This window comes from Gambusia affinis, linkage group LG05, assembly GCF_019740435.1.
Source record: "Gambusia affinis linkage group LG05, SWU_Gaff_1.0, whole genome shotgun sequence".
NCBI classification, from domain to species: Eukaryota; Metazoa; Chordata; class Actinopteri; order Cyprinodontiformes; family Poeciliidae; genus Gambusia; species Gambusia affinis.
This window is the reverse complement of record NC_057872.1, coordinates 19,712,577-19,730,633: the sequence shown is the minus strand read 5'-3', so window position 1 is coordinate 19,730,633 and position 18,057 is coordinate 19,712,577. Positions and strand designations below refer to the sequence as shown.

The 18,057-nt window shown below is 41.0% G+C and overlaps 1 protein-coding gene across 3 annotated transcripts; it reads left to right on the top strand.

Moving 5' to 3' along the window:
* Positions 1-1,835: 1,835 nt before the first annotated feature.
* On the top strand, positions 1,836-17,511 carry LOC122830532 (protein shisa-7). Of its 3 annotated transcripts, none has more exons than XM_044115906.1 (6): positions 1,836-2,329; positions 6,126-8,235; positions 10,654-10,808; positions 11,132-11,197; positions 11,463-11,648; positions 14,351-17,511. In XM_044115906.1, exons 2-6 carry the CDS (start codon positions 7,478-7,480, stop codon positions 15,289-15,291), a joined length of 2,106 nt encoding a protein of 701 aa, XP_043971841.1. In that variant the 5' UTR covers positions 1,836-2,329; positions 6,126-7,477; the 3' UTR covers positions 15,292-17,511. The 3 variants fall into 3 exon arrangements, with proteins under 3 accessions (XP_043971841.1, XP_043971843.1, XP_043971842.1); XM_044115908.1 differs by lacking the exon at positions 1,836-2,329 and adding an exon at positions 5,610-5,875; XM_044115907.1 differs by lacking the exon at positions 1,836-2,329 and adding an exon at positions 5,635-5,734.
* Positions 17,512-18,057: the final 546 nt, after the last annotated feature.

The following is an 18,057-nucleotide window of genomic DNA, read 5'->3' as shown; positions in this document are numbered from 1 at the left end:
GAAAATTAAATCGAGTCCCATTTGCTGTTTTTATTTTGTTTCAATGTAAAACAACTGAGTGTATCACCAAGGTTTTAAGAAGTTACAGATGACTTCGTGCCACTAAGCAACAGTCCAGATGTTTTTCCTCCTGGCTCAGTTAAGAGTCTTTGGCGTTGTTTACAGCCTATTTTTTGGATTTGGCTGTGTGTTATGGTTCTTAATGTGCTGACTCCAGACTTCATTCCTAAATCTACAAATTCCTCTCAAGACTGGTTCTCTGTTGCAGGTGGATATTTTCCTTCCTCTCCACTTTCTTTGAATATGCTTGGACACAGCATATTAATTGGGACGTGACACTGAGTTTCCTATATTTACCCTTTTCATAGTATTTCCGAAACGCTGAATGTTTTCATTACCAATAAATCAAAATTACAATAAAGTGTAACTTTATGAAGTGAGTGACAAAAATATAGAGCTTGTTTTATATTTTGATTTAAAAAATACTTTATTGATCCTAAAGGAAAATTAAATACATTATGAGATGCATCTGTGTGCCATGAGGATTAATCTCAGCTGGCTTGACATGGTACTAGTAACGTGTCCAATTTTCTCTTGTGATGACTGTCCGTCATACAGGTCCATTCCTCCTAAGTAATGCGTGAAAGAGATATTTTCACTGTCTGGCAATATAAATTAGCGCTCTGTTTTTGTTTAGAGTGGTCTCCTGCTCTGATGGAATAATCATTATGAGGAAAAGACTAATTGCATCCACCCCTGCAAACTAGCCAGCGAAAGTGCACCCGGCAGAGCGTCATTGGACCATAATTGCGGGCTCCACCGGCCTCTGCCTCAGACATGCAGCAGCCCACCCACCTGTGTAGAAATAGCAGCCTGCCATGCAGGTAATTATCAGGTCCTTCTTAGGCACCTGGGGCTCCACATAACCTCCGTTTACATCCCCCTGAGCGCCGTTTTTTTGAAAGTGCTTACCTCTTCCACCAGCTGGTATCCACCTCCTTTGCATCCTCATGGATAAACCCGGGGGCCCACACCTTTTATTTCAGGAATTATTCTAATCAAGAGTGATACTGTAGGCTGGGTAATCCATTTGTTTTAGTATCATGACTCATCCAGCAAGCCTGATGCAAATTATTAGTGCACATTTTTCCTCCCCACTTAAATATATATATTTTTAAAGATATTTTCATTCATCTTTCTCAGGATCTGATGATGGCAAAGTCATTTTCACCCACTGCCATTTCCGACCAGTCTTCTCCTTACTGGTTTTCCAGGCTCCCCCGTCCCACACTTAAAGCAATCGGAACGGTCGGTGTGGAACTCGGAGTCTAATTGACAGTTTCGTTCACGCTCCAGTGTTAAAGCTTTTGCGCCAGTCCTCTCCCCGCACCTCACCCGTTTTCATCGCTTTCATAATTGCCACCAACATAATGACACAGTTGCTGTGGCAACCGTGCCTCTCTGTGTCTCTTTTCTTCCTCTCCGCCGTGCGCACACGCACGCAAAGCAATAGAAAATAACACGTAAACACAATCTCTGGATCTAGATGATTTTATTTTATTTTATTTTATTTTATTTTATTTTATTTTAACCCGCACTCGCTGGAGTGAATCTGATTTGTTTTTATTTTTCTTTAAATAACAACAAAAAAGATTTAAAAGAATAAAATTTAAAAAAAAGTTTAGAAATAAAAGTGGTTTTTATGTCATAGGGTCACGTAGTTCAGTATGAGTTAATTAAGTAGAGCTGAATCCCACCAGTTGAACGGGCCTGCTGACCGTCAGCAGCCAGCAGCCTGGAGTCGGGTCTCATCAGCGTTCAGCCTGACGGACCAATCAGAGCGCTCCGCCACTGACGGACCTCCGTGAGGCCAGGCGCAGTTAGTTAGGCACCGACACCAGAGGAACCAGCGTCAGTCAGTCAGCTCCAGGTTCAGAAAGTTAAATTCACACTTTTGCGCGGTTTTTTTTGTTTTTGCCCCCTTGGACAGTTATTCTGAAATTTCCAATGCGGAGTTTAGATGAACTGTCATGTTTGAGAACATCTGAGAACATCTCGGTGGTTTCCCCCCCGCCCCCCTTCTTCTTTTCTTGTCTACCTCTGGATTATTAGCGAGCCTGCTGGAGAGGGAAGAAAAGTGAGATCGGAAGAGCTATTGGAACAACAACAACAAAAAAATCTAATGAAATAAAACAAGTGGCACATCTAGCAGCAGCGGTTCAATCTGTCCTCATCATCTTCTGCCACGATAGCAGCCTGCCATAAGAGGAGCGCGGAGATGTACAGTGCGCAGGCTCTCCACAGGATCAAACCCCAGAGCAGTGCACAGGTAAGACACGACATTATGCACATTTTATTACTGCAACATCACTTAACGATTAACATCTTTAAAAACGACTCGGTACTTTCTGTGTCTTTGTATGTGCACGAAAATGTGAGTTTGTGCGCGTCTGTTAGGCTGTTAATTTTTTTAATTTTTAAATTTTTTTTTTTTAAAGAACAAGAAAAAGCATTTAGAAAAAAGCTGCGCCACACTGTCACATTTTCACGTTTGCTTTTGTTCCATGGGTGTCTTTTCACATCATTTGAGCGCATTAATCGACAGCACTGCGGCGTTATGAACATATTAAAAACCATTCATAAGACGCACACACATGCACGCACACACCGGCACGGATACACCCCCGCACTTTTAGCCTGCGCTGAATACATGCAAGTCATGTCCGAGCAAGTTGCAACTTATTAACCTAATGAAGGATGGAGAGCTGTCTGAGGAGCGGGGTCGCCTGCTGATGCACAGGCGTTGCGCAGCACGTATTCACTGATAAAGAGTCCCTTATCCGCGGCTGTCACTGTAATTAATCGTCTCTCAGATGCACAGTGATTGTATTCAGGATGTTTTCACCCACTGACATCACAGTGCGCTCTCTGTGAGAACAAGGGGGGTGAGGGGGAGGTGGCCATTTTGTTTCATTCCCAACAAACACCTGTTGAGAACATTGTATGCTAAGACGTGCAAACGCTCTCTCCCGCAATGGAAATGATGGAGCCCCGTTTGCCGTGTTGCAATTTAAACGTGAAATGTTTTTGCAACTGTTGTAGCTGTGCAAACTCAGTGGAGGAGGAAGAGGAGAGGGGGGTGCATCTTCAAGGCTGTGAATGTATGTGCACCCTGCAACCTTTGGTTCCCATCTACTGCAGCACCCAGAAGAAGACTTGAGTCACTTCACTGGAAAACAGCACAGCAAAAGGCTTGAGGAGGTGCATTCAGATTTATAAGATTAAGTTTGAGAAAGAAACAGCTGTGCAGCTGCAAATGCACATTTTCCTTTGAACGTATGGTCTGTCGCAAATGGAGTTGCAGCGACAATGTGATCATGACATGGATATCATCTTTTGAGAAAGAGACGTGACTTTGGAGTCCGATTTTTATTTTTTTATTTTTATTTTTTACTAATATGTGTGATTGGATTCTGCCTCCTTTCCCCCACCTTTCAATTCCTCCTTCACTCACACACAGACAGAGCTGCATTGCTATTCTGAGAGAGTTAGCTGCCTCAACCCACGCACAGAATCTGAGAAAGAGAGAGAAAGGCAGAACGAGGGAGAAAGAGGGGAAGGAAGGAGCAGGAAGAATAAAAAGAGAGGCAGAGACTACATGGAGATTTAGAGAATGCCGACTGTATAATTCACATGCAGTTTCAGGTTCAAATGCTTTTGATTGTTCGAACAGGAGCCGATGTACAGTTCTGATTACCACTCTCCTTCTTGCATGTGGCATGGACTTGCATTAGCAGATCTGTTTGGTGGTGCTGTTTGTGTGATGTGCCGTGTTGTATTGGTAAGTGCTGGGAGAAATGTACTTGATTCTGTGCCACCCACACACCGCCCTCCCACTCATGGTCGTCTCTGCATCTATACCTCTGGCTCTTCCCGCTCACCACAATCTCTTTGCTTGTTTAAATCCCTACCCTGCATTTATCCCTCTGGACTCTTTTCCATCACTGGCTTTTTCAGGAGATTCAGTGGTCCTTCCTGCAAACCAAACAAGCACACTCTTAATATGCAATCCGGACTCTCCTACAATTCACGGCAACATGTGCATCGCCCCAAAAATTAAGCACACTCAAGGGTTGACAAAGGTGTGCAGGGCAGGAATCACGAGGTTGTGGCCCTCTGGGCAAACTGTACTTTCGGTCAACTACCCACACAAGTTTCTTTAATGCCTGCAAATCACAGTAGATCGATAGTTAGTCTCTTCTGTTTTTTATTGCTAAAATTTCCTTTGTTGCTAAAATGTTTTCATGTTTTTTGAAGTGAGATACCTAACATACCTAAGTACCAATCCCACACGTCAAAGTTGCAATTTGAGGCCTGTATGTGGCAGTTTGACCCATGTCACTGAACTGAAAACAAAGCATATCGTGCCCTTAAAATTAATGGTTCAGTTTTTTTTTAATGATCAAGAAGAGGTTCCTTACTTACAGTAGAAAGACATCAAGTTGCGACGTGTTTGTCAAAATGTGAAGAAATCCTCAGAGGTGGATGGCTATTTTACCAATATGAAACAACTCAAGCTGAAAATGTTTATTTCACTAAAGACTCTTTCTAAGTTCTTGTTTTCACAGTTGAACAACATCTAGACTGGTACAAATGAGCACCTTGTTCTATGCTATTTGCTTTGTACAAAGGATCACTTGTTGGAAGGGTAAAGACTGTTGAAGTTTAAAATTTTACCCAGTCGCTAGCCTTGCCACGGCCAAGGCTAACATTTGTCCGTGACATTTGTAATGCGCTAGTTCAATGCTATGAAGCTTACCAGAAATTGCTGTAAACAACCATCCTCCACCTTGAACAGGGAAGTATTGAGCTGAAAAAGACAGCTGTTAATGCAAATTCAATATTTTGAAATATGACCAACATGGACTGAATGGCTTTGTTCACTTCCTCCGCTGCCATTGCTGGAACTACTGGCAGTCTATGATTCTAGAACAGAACAGAAAAATGTCATCGTTCACAGTTTCTCCTTCTGTTCGCTGATTCGTCAGGTTGAAATTCTGCTAGAGAAATTCCCTTTAATGGGAGAAAGCCCAGACGGAGCAGTGAAGTGAGATTAGAATTGAGTCAGGCTACCATGGCAGGGTGTAGAATTGGTTTTGAGTGACTATGATTATGTACTTGATATCTAAAAATGTATTTTGACTATCCTGAATTGTAAATAAACATTTTCAGCTTGAGTTGTTTCATATTGGTAAAATAGCCATCCACCTCTGAGGATTTCTTCACATTTTGACAAACACGTCGCAACTTGATGTCTTTCTACTGCAAGTAAGGAACCTCTTCTTGATCATTAAAAAAAAGCTGAACCATTAATTTTAAGGGCACGTTATGCTTTGTTTTCAGTTCAGTGAGATGGGTCAAACTGCCACATACAGGCCTCAATAAATCAGCAACAAAAATACGCTAAAGTGTCGAAATTTAATATCAACTAATGTGTTTATATTTTGATTTATGTCTTTATTTAAGTCGCTAAAATTTAATTAAATATTCAAGAACCAGTAGGTGGCGGTAATGTTTCTTGCTAACCGCCAAAAAAAAAAAAAAAAATCGAGAAGAAGACGCTTAACTCGAGAGGCCGTCTATTTATCTGAATGATTTGCTTTTAGTAACACATATATTTCTTTGGCTAAAGAAACGTTGACTAAAGATAAACTTCATAGTATCATGTTAAAGTGTAGGTATTTAAACTCTGCTGAAATAACTTGGAGTCATATAGATTAAACGATTTTCAGTTAGAGTGGCTTTAATTTGTTTAAATTAGCTAAAATGATGAGCCGTCTGAGTAGCTGTTAGCCTGCCGTCACTGATTTATCTGGTAGGAAATCTTTCAACTCCAGATAATAACTTTAAAATCTGATTCATTCTTTTAAAACTCACTGTTAACTTGAACTTGTTTGACCATGTCTAACCCGAGGTTCAGATTACATATGGGGCCATGATGTCCTTGTTTTCAGAAACATAAAAATCCAACATATCAAAACATATATGTGATGTGAGTTTGTTCTTCCTAAGACACAACGTTTGCAAGACATCTGTTAATTGTTTTGTTCTGTTACACGTTGCAGATCTGATTGTCGACTTGTTAACCTGGAGAGTGTTTCGGCCATCAAGCTTTTCAAAGACAACAAGAAGAGAAACACCCCCCTTGGAATAATAGTCAGTGGACGAACAGCTGCTTTGTGGGACTCTTTATTTCACACCCAAACCCTCCTAAGAAGGTTAGAGGAGCATGTAAATGAAACAAGTGGAGCCCTCGGTGATTTCAGCATTCTGTCTCCCCCATCTGTGCCTACATTCTCTGCTACAGATAGGGACGTTTTGATAATTACATATAATTATAATTTCTGTGGGAGACAGATCTGCCTCTGTCTATTATTGCCAACACCTCCAGTACAATAACTTCACACATTTACATATCTCTCAACAAAAGTGATATTCTCTGAACCCCCTGGAGATAAATCAGGAATAATTCTGCTCCGAATGACATGTCACATGCAAAAGCAATGTGCCATTCATCTCATATCTATTCAATGATACAGCTGAGTGACAAGGGTGACTTTTTTTCCCCATAAAAATCTGCCTGAAAACCATGGCATTTAGCTCTTGTTGCTGCACGTTTTAAAAGGCCGGCAGTCATTCTTCTGCTTCATGTGTGCTCGTAATTTTTTCCGCCTTCTAGCACATAAGCAGAGCCTTCCTCATTATCACCCACAGTCCAGTCACAGTAACGGCTTGTGCCAGGCGAGTGCTGACCAAACTGATCCCGATGAAGTCCTTCGAAATGAGTCTGCATTAATGGACAGTATTGATCCACATTGTTTGATGGGCATAAAATCCCCAAATTTGTTAGAGCATTATTCTCATACATTTTTTCTGATAGTAATATCTGCCTACAAATTAATTAAGTCTTGAATGTAGAAAGTGCCAGACTGAACTAGTTAGCGGAAGATGAATAGAACAGACAAAACAGTCCCTGTGAATCTCTTCTAGAGTGCCAGAGTCAGCAGACCGATTTACAGGAGTGTCTTTTTTTATTGAATCAATTTGGTACTCATAAAGGACTATTGGGGCCTGGAATTGAAACCGTATCCAACAGGGTATTTTTAAGAGAGATGAGAACAAAGCTGTTATGCTTTTGGAGTCCTTCATAAGACGCAATAAAAACAATTTTATTACCATTACCATTAAATACTAACACACACTAATGCACTCATAAATCGACGGAAGTAGGCTTTTTCTTTTAAAAATGATATTATTTAGCATACCTGAATGAAATCCGTGATACATCTTTGATATCCAGAAGGCTGTACATTAAATTCTTCACATGGCGTTTTAGTGGGTTAAGCTGGAAAAGCGGATAAAGCTTTGTAACTACATTGACTCAACAACAGAAAATAGGTGTCTTAGTCATGTAAAAATGACGCCCACCACCTATCTCCGAGTCCTCGCCGTCTCCCTGCTCTCCCTCTTCGCTGCCCCTCTTACCAGTGCAGTGGAGCCCTCTTCGTCCCCTCCTCCTCAGCATGTAGACCGCTCAGGGAGGCCGTTCACCGAGCAGCCAGACGCCGATTCCAGCTCCTCTCTCCTGCTCCTTGCCATCCAGGCCAATGCCAGGCCAGCAGCTCTCCGAAGCAAACCTAAAGCCCCCGAGGAACCTCCAGACACCTCAGAGAGAGTTCTGGAACCGCTCCCCAAGCCCCTGGCCCAGGTGACGTTTCTGAAGAATGCGACCTCTTCTGAAGGTCTAGGAGACCATTTTGGGGCAGCCCACATCCCACCTCGCATCATGGATGGATGGACAGATGTTTGTTGGGGTTACTACGATGTGATGGGACACTTTGACAATTCTTTCAACTGCTCCAAGGACTCCTACATCTACTGCTGCGGAACATGCCACTACCGCTTCTGCTGTCCAGACCAAAGCCGCAAGCTGGTGCAGGACCTCTGTACAAACTACAACTCTCCAGACTGGGCCAAGCCACAGACAGAGGCCATGATGATACCAGAGGAGGTGGGTCCCGACATGGACTATGATCCGCTGAAGCAGCAGAGCCACAACACGGGATTTGTCATCGGCGGCGTTGTTGTGTTCATGGTGGCTGTCGCTGTGGGTATCAAGGTGTGTTTCAACAAGGTCCAGCAGGAGGCCAACCAGAGAGACCTGAATATGCCCAGGTGAGGCTTCCACATCCTTACATTTCATCATTTTAGCTGAAAACGTGTCTTCAGGTTGTGTAGAATAATGCTGTTAATTATTGTAGCTTCAGTAAAACTCCTGGTTGCTCCAAGAAGGCTATGAGATTCTCAGTAAGTAAAAACAGCATGGTATTTTTTAGAAACATTTTAAAGAAAAATGTATAACATAATTTATTTATTTTAAATAGAAACTACCAAAGATATTAGAACATATTGATCGTGGCGATAATGTCACCTATTGAATTATTTATATAAATCTAAAACCTTTTAGAACATCTTTAATAATGAACTCATTGAATTTATATTCCTATAATTTTAATTTTATAATATAAATGTGACAAATATGCTTTTTCTTTATTTAAAATAGTAAATATGTGATTATAAAATGACTTTTACGAATGTTAAAAAATATATAGTTTTTGATTTGATATGTAAAACAAATGTATAGAATTTATGTATTTTTTTTTCATTCACCATGAAAATAGAATATAGTAGCAGTTAACAGTTTAGATTATTACTTTAATCTAGTGAAAGGAAATTATTTAAACTACTTCTAAATTAAAAGTAGTTCATGTAAAAGTGTTTATCCTGAGTATTAAACTGTTTCAGCATAAAGTAACACTTGGACTCCAATGAACTAGCATTAGCTGCTTAACTAGTGGAGCTATCTGCTAAGGTAGCCAGCCTATAGTCAGTTCTGCAGTGGACACGCTAGTCTTAGCTTACCAACTCTAGTTTTAAACGAGAAACCATACGTATTTAAAATCAGCTGAAGTTATCTTTTTTTCTCCGCAAGGAAAAAGTGTAGGAGCCTTCTTTCAGGCAGCTGACCAGCAGTGTGCAGTAACGAGTCACATTGACACATTATCTTGCCTTTCTTTTAACAGGTGTTTAGGAGGAACAGTATGATGGTTTTGTGGATGATGTGTTAAATTGTACGTTGAATCTATAGCCTAGAAATATTACATGCAATATTTCTAGGCTTTAATCAAGCCTGTCACAATAACCAATTAATCAATTACTCACATGATAAGTTAAAACGAGCTCAATGATTTGTATTTTGGTGATTAATAATTTTTCAAGGGCAGTTTTGTTTACAGAGAGATCATACTCCATTTTATGTGTGGTTTCTGTTGTGTGTGTTTTTATTTCTGTTTTATTTGTTGTTTTTGGTTGTCTTGTTTTATTTTGGATATTCAAAATATCTTCCAGTTCCAGTATCAATAGCTTTTTACAAAATTTAAATCTATTGGTTTTTGAGAGGGCAATATTACTTGAAAATGGTCTAAAAACAACATTATTTTTTTTTATCTCGGTAATTACTGGGACAACTTATCGCCCAGCAAAATTTTCTCTTGTGACAGGCCTAAATATAACATTTCAAGTGCCATGAACAATAATTAATTTATTTGGAGAGTTGGGTGGATTTTCACTGCCTTTTTATTGGTGACCCAGATGGTAAACTCAGGGAGCATAATAATGACTGAGTGATTAAAAATCTGGATTAATTACAAATAATACTGTCATGTCTCACGTCTTCCTGATATGCAACCTATGGCTGGACAATATGGCTGAAAAACGTATCACAACATAAGAGTTTCATATCAGTTGATGTAAATAATTATTGACTTGTATTTTGTTTAAAATGTCTGAAATACTGCCAGACGGGTGACGTGAAATTCACTGTTTTCTCAGCAGTTTTCATTCTACGCCTTTGGTTTTTATTTTTCAGCAGTTGTGAGGCCTGGTGGTGGAACCTTGAACTGTTGCTAGGTAACCAAAGAATGAGCGAGTTGCTAGGTAACCAAAGAGAGAGTTAGTTGATACCACTAGCTTTGCTTAGCTTGCCGAGGTTGAGCGGCCAAAGCCTTTCCTCTCCCTACATCCCCCATAATGCTGTGCGGTTCTGGATCAGAGTTTAGCGAATATTCTCCAAATTGAATATTGAAGATTCTATCAGACATTTTATCTATTGATATTAATCATGTGCTACCACAGTATATGTTGTTATTGATTTATTGTCCAGCCCTAATGCAACTGTAGCCTAAAACCAGTCAGGATATTTGTTTTTGTCCTTTTTTATGAGGACACTGTTGTCTATCTTTAGATGATGATCGCTATTGAGCTACATCGAGTGTTTGTTTGTCTCTTAGATGTATTATGTGCACTGTTGCTGGAGGTCATTTTGAAATGTCCTGCAAAAGCTCTTGTCTCTTCATCAAACTGACATTATTTTCCTGCCTACAATTAATTACATCAAAAATCATTAAAACTGCTCTCTGGCGATTTGAGTGCTGAATTATTGTCAGAGTGGAGAGAGCACACCTGGTGATCTGTGGCCGATCCTCCCCACCCCTGTCTCTTGTTTCAATACCCCTGTCTCTTGTTTCCCACCAGAGCCCTGGTTGACATGTTGCGACACCAGTCGAGTCCGGTCCAGCAGGATGAAAGAAACAACAGCGTGGCTCTGACCGTAGCGGACGGACAGGGAACGCTGGGAAGAGCTCCGAAAAATCTCTACGCCCCGGGATTGCCCAGCAAGGACAACAGATGTGAGGGCTTCTTGCAGAATTAGAGAGTGCTTTTGTAACAGCATTTTAATATGCAGAGGGGGCTCATCTGTGTATTTTTCTCCCCTGCGCCCCACCACTGAGATTTCTCTATGATTAGATGGGACACAAAAAAAGTCCCCTGTGGTGTTGTGCTTAAGAATGGTTGCAGAAACAGCTTATTCTGGCTTAAAAACTGCTAAATGAACACGCATCAGGAGGTTTTCATGTGCGAGCCTCATTGTTTTTGCTAAACCGCCATTCATCTTCAAACTGCCTGACATCCATTTTGTGAGCTGATTACCTTATTTTTCTCTGACTTGCAGTGGGCAATCTGCAGCACAATTTCATCCACCCATCAGGCTCCAGCCCCAAACACACTGCGACTATCGGTAAGGCAGCTGCTCACATCATGGCTTCCGTGTAAATCACACGCAATCACCCAGATTCTTCATTTACTTCATTCACCTACATTTTAAGCTCAGATGTAGGCCCATTCAGCCGAACAATAATAATGATTATCACAGCTCCGGTTTGCTTGTGTCGGTGCTGAGAGCAAGTTGAAAACCAGTCCCCCTGCGAAAACGCAGGGCGCTTGCATCCAGAGGAGCAAATCTCATTTAACACGCAGTCGTTTTCTCCCTGTGGTTTTTGTAGAGCGCACCCCTCGGATGAACAATGCTCAGCTGGCAGCTGGAGGCACCCTGCTTTCCAGTAAACACAACAACACCAAATCCCAGCCGTCCTTCCACCACTCCCTGCACAACCTGGCCCAGCTGCCGCCCTCCTACGAAAGTGCCACCAAGCCCGAGCTCAACAGATACTCCTCACTCAAACGCCTCGGTGAGTGTTGCCATCTCCCACAAATGAGACGCCTTCTTAGCCCCCCTTACAGTGCTGCTCCTGCAGATGTTTCGCAACCACTTCAGCGTGGCGACGCTGCTGAAGCAGAATGCGTCGTTGTGTGGTCGACGCAGTGGAGCAAAAGTATTCGGACCCCTTGACCTTTTCTACCTTAGGTCACATTACAACCAATCGAGTAATCAAATTTTTGGTTTTTGGAGATTTAATTTTTGGGAAATGTGGATTATTTTTCCACTAGTGATGTCAGCAGAGTGATGTCAGCACGCGCAGGGTCGCCATCTTGCTTATAATGTTACAAGAATATAGTCGTAAAATTAGAAGGAACTAGTGATTTTATGAGAACTACACGAAAAAAAACAAAAAACGAATAAAATGAGGAATGTTGAGCATCTTGTGAAGTTATACTTTTAAGACATCAGCATCAAGTTATTATCAGTAGCTGATTTTGCAACAATCATTCAAACAACTGTGTGTATTTTAATAAAGGGGCTACTCAAACTGAGATGCATATCTTGATAACTTTATTGAACCTTTATCCTCATTAAACATTTTTTTCTCATAATTTTAAGATGTTTTGTTTTGGGTTTTTTTTGCTGAAGTTACTACTACTATAACTATTTTCTTGCAATTAAACAAATTCTCAGAGCCTAATACTCTGATGTACAACTCACTGAAGGGATGATTGTAATTGCTTTGTAGAAACAACTTTGTGCAGTTACAGCTGCAAGTGTTATGTGGTTATTTCTACCAGATTTGCACATTTAGAGTCTCAACGGTTTGCCTAATTTGCTTTTCCCGGTTGTATTGAGATCATCTCCCAACATGAATTTTTTAATCTTACCAGAAACTCTCGATATGATTTAGTTCTGACTTTGGATGGGATGATTTTAATGCAAGGTTATTTACCAAGACTGTTTCCCTCTTAACATGATGGATTGATCAGTGCTTTGTGAAATGTTCAAAGCTTGTAATATTGTTTGAAAATCTTAGCTCTACTGTAAATGCCTTAATAATTTTTATCTCTGAGCTTTCTGCTGTGGTCGTTCACGTTCATCAGTGGCAACTTTTAATATGGGTTTTATTGGCAGTTGTTCAATAAAACCCTGCCAAACGAGGGCGGTCAAGCCCCACGTACAAATTTTTAATTAGTTATTGTACGCTGAAAGGTTTTCTGTTGCTTTATGCATGATAAAGAGGAGTGGTCGTTCTCTTGTGTGCAGGAGGCATGGCTTTCTTGCTGCTGAGATTAGGAACACTAGCTTACACACTTTGTAATGCATTTTATCCCCACCTAGAATCTACTTTTCTCACTTTGTTTGCTTGGGAAGATGGGAGAAGGAAGTAGTTGCCAAGTGAGAACCTCCACTGGACTTCATGATGCTGTTTGCTCACTAATCTGCTCTAACAAACCCCTAAGAGAAACATAGTTCTCAATAAAATGAAGCAAATTACTCGAAGGTTGACTAATTACTGTTAACGTATGCAATTAATCCAAAAGGTTTAAAGTGTTAATATTACATAATGCAGGTTAATTGTATCAATAGGGTTACTCAGCCTTGTGCTGAGTTCAGCAATGCAGTCTCAAATGCGAAGGAAAAGATGAATGAGGAGAGTCAGACTAAAATACTCAGCTTTAAAATACTTTTGCTTTAAAAAACACTTTGATGTATGTTTGAGATGACATCAAGGTTTTATAGCCAACTTGCCTTCATCACCTCAACTTCAAGGCTGAATTAGTGCAATTCGTCGCTGTTTGGAATTTCAAATAAAAATTGACAAAAGCTGCAAGCACTCAAAATAGTGCATAGTTAACATTTCTAAATTACGTTGGAAACCAAATTACTTATTTTAAATAATAAGTATTAGAACGTGGAAAACTGAGATGTTTGGTGATAATCTTTTTGAAAATGTTCATATTTACATTTCAAGCTTGCGGTACTACGCAGAGATTAATCACAGTGCCTAATCTGATTAAATGTCTTAATCAATTGACAAGACTACTAAATACTAATCACTTTTATTTATTTGTATTGTTTTTTCTGAACTCCACTATCATGTCTACTTTGTTTTGGTCTATATCATAAAATCCTAACCCAGTGTGCTGAAGATTGGAGTTGTAAAATGACAAAATATGGAAAAGTTAAAGAGGTGTGAATATTTTTTGAGGCAATGTAAAGATTAGGGCTGAAACAATCGGATTAATTGTGATGAATCTACTTGTGAAATAATCGTCAACTAATTTAGTAATTGATGATTCGTTAAGTGGAGTATAGATACTCAAAAATGACTAGTTGCTGAAAGAACAACATTCTTAGAGCATTAATTAGGCCAAATGTGTACAAGAAATACATAGTTTGTATTAAGATGAAAAACAAATCTCGTCTTTGTAAATATATTCTACCCAGAACTCCTCAAGTGGCAAAGTTTTAGCCTCACCTGGTTCAAATTAGGTAAAAGAAATGAACAAAAAAACAAAATCTTTTATTTTGCACTTGTTGATATCCAATTATTTATCAGTCAGTCCAAAAAATAGGTCAGCCCTGCACTGGATTGATGGTAAGACAGGGAGCAACGGCTGAGATTTTAACGTTGCCGATTGTAGTGTTTTTATTTGTAGACTCATCCTTTGCTACAAATGATTAATTCACATCTTTTAAAGTGCGTATTGTTTTGGCTTTCAGAGAAAGGACTCGATGAATACTCGTCTGGTTACTGCACCACCAAGCGCCGACCCCACACGGCTCAGCCGGCCCTCCAGTCCTCCCAGCACCACCTCCACTGGGGTGGAGACTACACCCTCAGTGGGCGAGGAACCCTCCCCAGACACGCCATGCGTCCCTGGATCCCGCCGCCCCCCTCTGGCATGCCTGCCTCTCCCACTCCCAATCCTTACCCTCTGGACCCTCCTGAGCCCCAGTACAATCCCAACTATGACACTCTGTCCAAGCCTCCGAGGAAAGTGAAGTCCACCGATCAGCTGCTTAACATGGGCGACGTCCCCGGCAACACCGGGACTCTGTCTCGGATGTCCAAGAACCAGCAACACCAGTACCACAAAGCCATGGCGGCCTCCAACAAGAACACCAACATGCAAACCCTGACCAGGAAGACGAAGGACAGGCAGGAGATACAGGAGAGGATGCTCATGTCCCCGGACCACTTGGAGGACAGGATGGGGGTCAGCGGGATGGGAGTGGTGGATCCCTATGCCCACACAGGAACCGGCATCGTCCCCACGCTGCCGCGGCAGCAGAAGGCCCAGTCCCAGCAGAACGTGTGCGCCACGCCTTCCCTCGACCGGCACCACATGATCAAGATGAACTCTCACCCCACGTCTGGCCGGGAGCAGGAGAGGAGCACGGGCATGACGAGTCACGTGAGCGGGGGCGTGGGATGGTCGGGGGAGGTGCCCGGAGCCGGGGTCGTCATGGGAACGGGAACGCTGGGGGGCCACAGCGCCAGGAGGATGGCTTTTGCAGCGAAAAGGCAGAACACCATCGAGCAGCTACATTTCATACCAGGAGGAGGAGGCGGCAGCGGCGGCGGCGGCGGGGGGTCTGCAGGAAGCACAGGAGGCAGTCAGGGGATCAGGACGGGGAGTAAAAACGAGGTGACGGTGTGAGGTAAAAATCCCTTAAACGCAGGGGAATAGATCACCCTTCTGCATTTAACTATTAGATACGACTACAAATAAAACTAGAAGTATTCACTAGTAACAGTAACGTGTTTAGGCTATTCAAATTAGTTTTCTCTTTAATCAGATTAGCTTGAATATGACTACCTGTAAAACTAAAAGTCTAGGTGGAGACACCTTTGTGATAGCCTACATCAGCCATATTTTCTAACCGATTTTTGCCATATCGCCATATACAGCAGTGCCATTACTCGTAGAAGGACTGGTGAAACAAAACCAATAGAGGAATAGTTTATGATTTAGTTTTTCTATATCTATATATAAATATATACATATACACACACACATATATATGTGTGTTTTTCAAGAAGTACTCAGGAGCCATATTAGATATAAAGAATGAGACGTTAAAAACTTGGTTTAAGGAAGCAGAGGACTTCAGAGGAGAGAGCCAGCTGCCTGGACTGATGTTGACGTGTTAGGTTGAGGAAACCAGATCAGTCTCATAGACCATTGTGCCTGCATGTTGAAACATTTTGGATATTTTACATTCTGCAGAACAAAACCTCATCCTGACACAAGGAGACTGAACTGCGCTTTTTGCTTCCTAATTTGGTGGACAAGGCTGTTTTCCAGCAGGACTCCTCGCCTGAATTTCAAACCGAGGACGAACCCAAAATTAACAATCCGACACCTGGGTTGCCTAATTTTCCACGTGACCTTAGATTTTAGATCATCAGATGAACACAAACTCTACAAGGAAGCCGATATTCAAAATGATACAGGGTCATTTTCGGGGGCTGACGTTTTCCCCTGCCGTTTTCATTCACAGATCAGGCCCTACCAAATAATACAGAGCCATCTGTTTTAATATTATCAAAAAGAAGAAGCATGTGTTCAGAGAGGCGACTTGCTGCGTAATACGTTTGCATACAAAGAGCACAAAGAGGATGCACTTACACAACTGTCCTTCAAAGCCATCTTTTTTGGAGATACAAAGGAAGTATTAATCCTGGAAGCTGGTCTGACAATCACCACTTAGTTATTACCACAAATGATACAAGCCAGTGATGTTTTGTACAGTCAAAGGATTGTCTTTGGAGCGAGCCGGTGAGAAAAACATCCTCAGAGTCCGGAGTGGGGCTGAGAGACTCAGACGGTTGGGAAGCCCTTCACATCTTCAAGACAAGGAACTTGCTGTATCATAATGCACTTCAGCCAGTATGAGTTAGAAAAAAATATATATAAAAAAGTAGAAAAAAAAATCATCAATAACAACGCTTATCAATACTAAGGGCTATCCTATCCTGTATACTGTAGTATGTGATATCTGTGGTCCATATAAAATGCTCTCTCTTTCTATCGATTTTGTGTTGATATTGTCATGATGTATCAAGTATCAATGTGTACAAAAAAAAAAATAATCAAAATACAAAAAATAAAACGAGCAATTTAAGCACAGTTCCAAGAGAAACACAGAGACAAAACTTTTGCACAAACCAAGTCCCCTGATATTTGCACCAGACACGAGCACGCTCCGTGTCGTGTCCTCAAGGTTTACATTCTGCACGAGCTCGGCCGATCAGAGCGCGACTCATCTATGGAAGAGGGTACTGCATTGAGAGAGGGTTTATTTTTGTTCCTTATTTTTATTTCTGTTTTTATCGAGTGAAATCAGAGGTGCGGGCGACGGAGGGAACGTTTCGGCCTGAGGATAAAACGAGGCGAAACGCTGAAGAGCAGAAACACACGACTCCATTTGGACAATCTTCCTATACACAGTGCTAAATGTAGTTGTTATAAATTTGATGGAGTGTTATTATTAATAATTATTATAACTGTTATGGTTATTATTAACAATTATCTTATGATATGTGATGTTCTTTTACTTGGTGGGATTTTAAGTGTTTATTGTTTTTAGATGACTTTACATTTTCATGACTAGTTGTTTTGTTTATGTTTTTATTTTTTCTGGTCATTAAGATTTTGAGAAGACTCCAAACCTCGATGCATGCCAGCTCCATTTCATTGAGAGGCATTGACAAAAAGCATGCCTGGCATTTCCAAAGGGTCGTCAATGCTTCGAATGGCCAACCCTCCAGCTGTATGTACCGTGCCTAGACATCAGCCTTATGACTTCTTTGTCTCAAGTGATTACTTAAGGTTTCCACTCGGGTACAAAAAAAAATAAAACATTTCTAAAAATTCTGCAGCCTTCTAGCTAGAAGTGCGTCGAGAGAGTTTCTTCTGCAGCAGCCTGACTGGCTAACTTATGGCGGGCTGTGCGCACAAAACCCTACGATGCCATAATGTTTGTATGTTCAGATGAATGTTGATTACAGAGGAGCTAGAGGTCTGAACGGAAACTCGAAAGCTTTGAAGTGCGGTGTCTTTTGTTCAGGGAAATAGGACAGACAACGTAGAAGTTGTATTCGATTTTTTTTTTAAATAGAGCCACAAAAAGGTCTGTAGCAAAGTCTGTAATAACTCACAAGCCATACTAATACTCATCACAGTTTTTATAAATGGTTAATCTGATTTGTGGAAGTATTGTATTTTGTATAGCTAGTACAATCAGAATATTTTGAGTGATCTCTTCAACATTAATTTGAGGATACAAAAAAACAACCTTACGTGTTAGTATTTAATGAACTGTACAGTGCCAAACTCATAGCATTTTGTTGTCTTTTTATTCTCATAGCATCCTCCTATATAGGGGTTATTTCTTTTTATCATAAAGGAGGAGTAATTCGC